General features: G+C 53.3%; 1 protein-coding gene across 1 annotated transcript in view; it reads right to left on the bottom strand.

The window, feature by feature from the left end:
* Positions 1 to 4,890, bottom strand: part of LOC107202758 (exocyst complex component 6B) — a 302,495-nt gene that overhangs the window by 168,419 nt on the left and 129,186 nt on the right. Inside the window, 1 exon segment of the mRNA XM_033513902.1 lies at positions 353 to 529. Within this exon segment, the coding sequence (XP_033369793.1) occupies positions 353 to 529 (177 nt within the window).

Below are 4,890 nucleotides of genomic sequence, written 5' to 3'. Positions count from 1 at the left end.
GATCACATCAAATTTCCAAGTCCCATCCTGACACAATCCCTTATCCAAAGACAAACCAGGACAAAGGAAAAGGCTCAGAACTGGGTTATGGAGCAATATTTCCATGAGGGATGGCTCTTCCCCACCAGCACCAAGGTGCTGGGCCAGACTGGGGTGGGCACTTCCCAATCCTTGGCCTCTCTGCTGAGCCCGGGAATGGGAACAGGGATAAAAACATGAAATAACTGGATTTTGAGACACATCCCACATTCTCCAGCCTCTTCTGCACCTCCTTGAGCAAGGAGCAAACCCCCAGAGGCACCACAGCCGCCCTGCGCTGCCCGGCATCCCTGGATTGGTGTTGCATGGTTACCTCTTCCTCCTCATCCTCATCCTCCACATCCAGGATCCCCGAATCCTGCTCCGACATGGGGCTGGTGTTCTTCACCTCCAGCTCGGAACTGGCGCTGAATTCCTTCTTGGATTTCTTCCCCCCGCTAATCCTGGGCTGCTGGGACACGATGTTGTCCAGGTTTCTCTGCTGCTGTGCCTAGGAAAAAGCAGAGATTCCACCCGGGATTTGGTTTGGATTTCAGGCACGAGGCGCAGCCAGGCCTGGAAGGGGACAAAGGAGGCCGAAGGCGCCACGCGCTCGGCGGAATTCCGACACGTCGCCTGTTCCCCGAGCCAGATATTCCCAGATCCATTTGCAAAGCAGGCCAGGGATTATGCAACGATCCAAACACTCTCCTGACTCTTTCCAAATCCCAAGGCCCCGGCCCCCGTGCCGCCACATTGCTCCGTTTACGGCCCAGCTGCAGCAATATTCGCCCGCGGGCCATGTGGTGACTGTCACAGGCCGCGCTCAGGGACCTCCTGAACCGCTGGATTTGTTCCTCTTTTCCAGCCGTGGCGGCACAAAACATTCCACATCTGGACCCCAGAGGCTCCTGAAAGCATTTTTGTGGGAGCCCAGGAGGGTTTAATTGCACGTTGTTGATGTGCGGAACGAGCTGTAAAAGGTGCTCAAGGAAAAGGCCGGGGTGGAGGGCTGGGAAGTTATTCCAGGGATTTTGGGGCTGTCTGGAAGTGGAGGTCACGCTGCGCCCTCCTGCAGAAATTCCCTGTTTTTCCTTTGATATGGAGAGCAATAATCGACAGGAAAAGTGGTTGGGCCCCAATTCTTCGGGAGTTGGTCAAGTTCAAACTGAAGGACAAGGAGTGGGAACAGCACGGACACACAAGGGGTCTCAAGGGCCAAATCCCAGCCAAAACCAGGGATAAAAGGGCCAATCCCATGGATGTGGCGGTGCTGGACACGTGGGTTTGTGTACTGGAGTGACTGGAAACGAAACACACGGAAAACCTGGAATTTGTATGGATTTAGATACAGATTTAGAGGATTCCTCTCCACACTTTGCTGTGGATTTTTCACGTGTCAGAATAAAGGTGTGTGGGAATCATGGAATTGTGGACAGGATCTTAAGGATCCTCTCATTCCGTGGGCAAGGACCCCTTCCACAATGCTCCTGGACATTCTGGAATTCCAGGGTTCTCTGAGGTGGCAAAAGGGGCCCATCCCCTTCCCTACGGGAATGCGACAGCCTGGATTTAGAAGGAAGCAGAAAAACCAAAAAACCTCTTGGGAATCCAGCTGTCAGCAACACCAAGGGAATTAAAACATTATTAATTGCTATTAAAAATCGCTAATTGCTAATTACTTTTGCTACCTGACCTGCGGAGAGCACAAAGCTTCATCCATGTGCAAACCTCCCAAATTATTTATTTTTCAACTCCTGGACGTTTTACTATCCCCCCCCAAAAAATAATTCAGGAGCAGCTTTGATTTTTGCCAGCCTTAAAATCCCTTTGGAATCTCTCCTTGGGAAGCAAAACCCCAGCAGGGAATGAGCACTGGAGTAATTCCTACATCTGAGGAATATCGAAATCCAAGCAGGGAATGAAGATCCCCTTCCTTGGAAAATCCAGGAGTGGATATCCCATTCCTCAGAAAATCAACTTCAAAGCACTCCTCACCCCGAGCACACGCAATCAGCTGCCAATTAATTAACGAGCTGGGTAATTGATAACAAAATTCTGTGTACAAAGCTGCCCCTGGAGGTGGCTGCAGTGGGAACCGAGCAAATCCTTGGATGGGGATGTGTTATCCTTGTGGGATGTGTTATCCTTGTGGGATGCGTTATCCTTGTGGGATGCGTTATCCCACAGCACAACCTTGACCTCTAGCGGTTGGAAAGCAGGAGTAGCCCTGGAGTTCATTACTCCGAGTGCTCCTCCCAGCCGAGCCAGGGGACTCCCAACCCTTCCCTTTTAAAAAATCTCATCGGGGATCAATCCCAACAATGGGAATTTTTGCAACAAAGCCCCAGAGGGAAAGGTCTGGGTGGACACTGCCCAGGACAAAGTCTTTTCCCGACGTCAGGACGCGGAGCCGTTGGGGAAAGGGGCATTTTTGGCTCCGGGATTCTCGGACTTCAGAGGCAGCACTCTATAGAAAGGCCTTGCAACATCCCATAAAGGGAATTAGGACTTCAAAAAGGGGCGGGAGCGCGTGGTCCCTCAGAAGAGAACACAACAAAGGGTCGGGGCTGGGGTCCACCCTCAGGCCCGCCCAGCGCCGCCCTGAGTTTCCCAGCCGAGGCCTAATGAAGTTATAACCCCGAATCCACTGGAAATTCCCCCAAAAGCAAGCCCAGTGCACTCATTAAACCCTCCCGTTTATGTAATCCTCCTCCTTCTGGAGAGAGGAGAATCAAAGAGTGGGAAAAGGCCGAGTTTTGGACGCGGCCCTGAGCTGGACACAGATCATTAGGCAGGGTGGAGCGGGCCCGGAGCGCACAGGCAGTCATGGGAGAGGGAAATTTGGGATAACGAGCTGGAGGATGCTGCTGCCAGCCCTGGGTGGGAAACACGCGGGATTTCAGGCTGGACATGGAATTGGTGTCTCCAAGGACCCATGGAAGCGCTCTCCAAGGATCCCAGACCTTGGTCCCACCTCTGCTTTCCAAGGGAAATCCAAGGGATTCATCCTCCCCCGGCCCAGCTCTGCTGTGGGAGCACAGCAGGATGTGGTCAGGGGTCCGTATTGATAAGATCCAAACCAAATGTTGATAAGACCTCAGAACTCCCAGTTATTTTGAAATCAAGGAAATCTGTCCTGCCGGCATCACTCCAGGACAAGGAGCCCCACGTGGAATTTACCCCCCACGCTTCGATTCTGCACTTTTAATGCAAATAAACTGATTTATCAAGAGAAGAATTTTGAGCTGGATTGAAGCACAAGCACCAGCTGGGAAAATCACAGGATTTGGGTTAGAGGGGACCTTAAATCCCATCCCATTCCACCCCCAGGGACACCTCCCACTGTCCCAGGCTGCTCCAAGCCCTGTCCACCCTGGCCTTGGGCACTTCCAGGGATTCAGGGGCAGCCACAGCTGCTCTGGGCACCTGTGCCAGGGCCTGCCCACTCTCTGAATGGAAAAAAAAAGGAAAAAATCCTATGTCCCAACTCCCAGATTTCCTAAAAAAGCAGCCAGAGGATGCTCGCAACGCCACAAAAGATCTCCAGCCCACCAGGAGCAATTGGGACCTCGAGGAATCTTCACCTTTCAGGATTTTTGTGGGGACAAGTTTTAAATTAGACGAGATTTTTCAGGGATTTCTGCCTCACATTTGGTCAGTGGAGGTTTTTTCTCTTCCCTTCCTGGGAACACCGGAGCCAAATCCCGACCTGTGATGGGCACATTCCGACTGCAGCAGGAACGGGAGTGCTCCGAGCCCGGAATGAAGGAGTGATCCCAGACCCAGACCCTGCCAGAAGGAACGGGAATGGCTTTTCCATCTCCAGGAGGACATTCCCAACCCCCTCGCTCCCAGCAGGAAACAATCTGGACTGAGGTGACCTAGAAGTGAGAAATATCGAATTTTCTTCAGCTTTGTGAAGTCACCGAGGTTTCGGTTTCACTGTGAGGGAAAGGCAGAGCTGGGGGGAGGCCCAGAGGAAGCAGCTCCAGAGAAATTTGGGATTATCCTAAGGAACATTCCTGGCACCTCCCCGGGCCGGGGCACAGCAGAACAACCTTTCCATGGATTTGCTGTGGTACAGGATGGATGAAACCCGACCTGCAGAGGAGCACCGGGGGGTTTGGGGGTTCTGTTCCCCACAAAGGGTCTGGAGGAGCCCAGGGAAGAGACCCCACATCAAAGGCCAGGTGACACCTCGGAAAACCAACGGAACCGGGGCTGGGCAAGGCCCAAAGCCCTCAGGGGATGACAAATCCAACCCCAAATCCACCTTTTGGTGTGGTTTCCATGAAAGTGAGGCCAGTTTGGGGTTATCCTGTGGAACTGCCGCTGTTCTGGCTCGCTCTGCCCCACGGGAACACAAAACCAGGCAGGGGGGCCAAGGCCTGCTCACAGCTGATGTTTCGGAATCAAACACCGAGTGCTGGGCTCCTGGAGGTGAAGTTCCCCCCAAGCACAGACACTTTCCTCATCCATGAGAGCCTGGCAGAGCAGGAGCACCCCTGGCCCTCCATCAGGGCAGAATTCCCAGCTCCTGATGGGAATTCTCTTTCCGGACCTGCTGGTTGGAGAAGCAAAGGCACCACCTCCAGGGCCAGGCCCAGCTCAGTGACCCACGTTTGTGCACTGAGGTTGTCACCAGGCAGTCCAGGAGATTTTCAGGAGATCTGGGACAGTGGGAGGTGTCCCTGGCCATGGACTGGAAGGAATTTTTAAGGTCCTTTCCAACCCAACCCATCCTGGGATTCAAAGCCCCCAACAGGAAGGACTTTCCTCACCATTCCAGGATCCATCCTGAAAAACCCCCACGAGTTTGTGGACAGCAGCTCCACCTTCCCCACCCCTCACAACCAACCCAACAGAGCC

Source organism: Parus major, chromosome 4, assembly GCF_001522545.3.
Source record: "Parus major isolate Abel chromosome 4, Parus_major1.1, whole genome shotgun sequence".
NCBI lineage: Eukaryota > Metazoa > Chordata > Aves > Passeriformes > Paridae > Parus > Parus major.
This window is presented reverse-complemented; position numbering and strand designations above follow the sequence as displayed.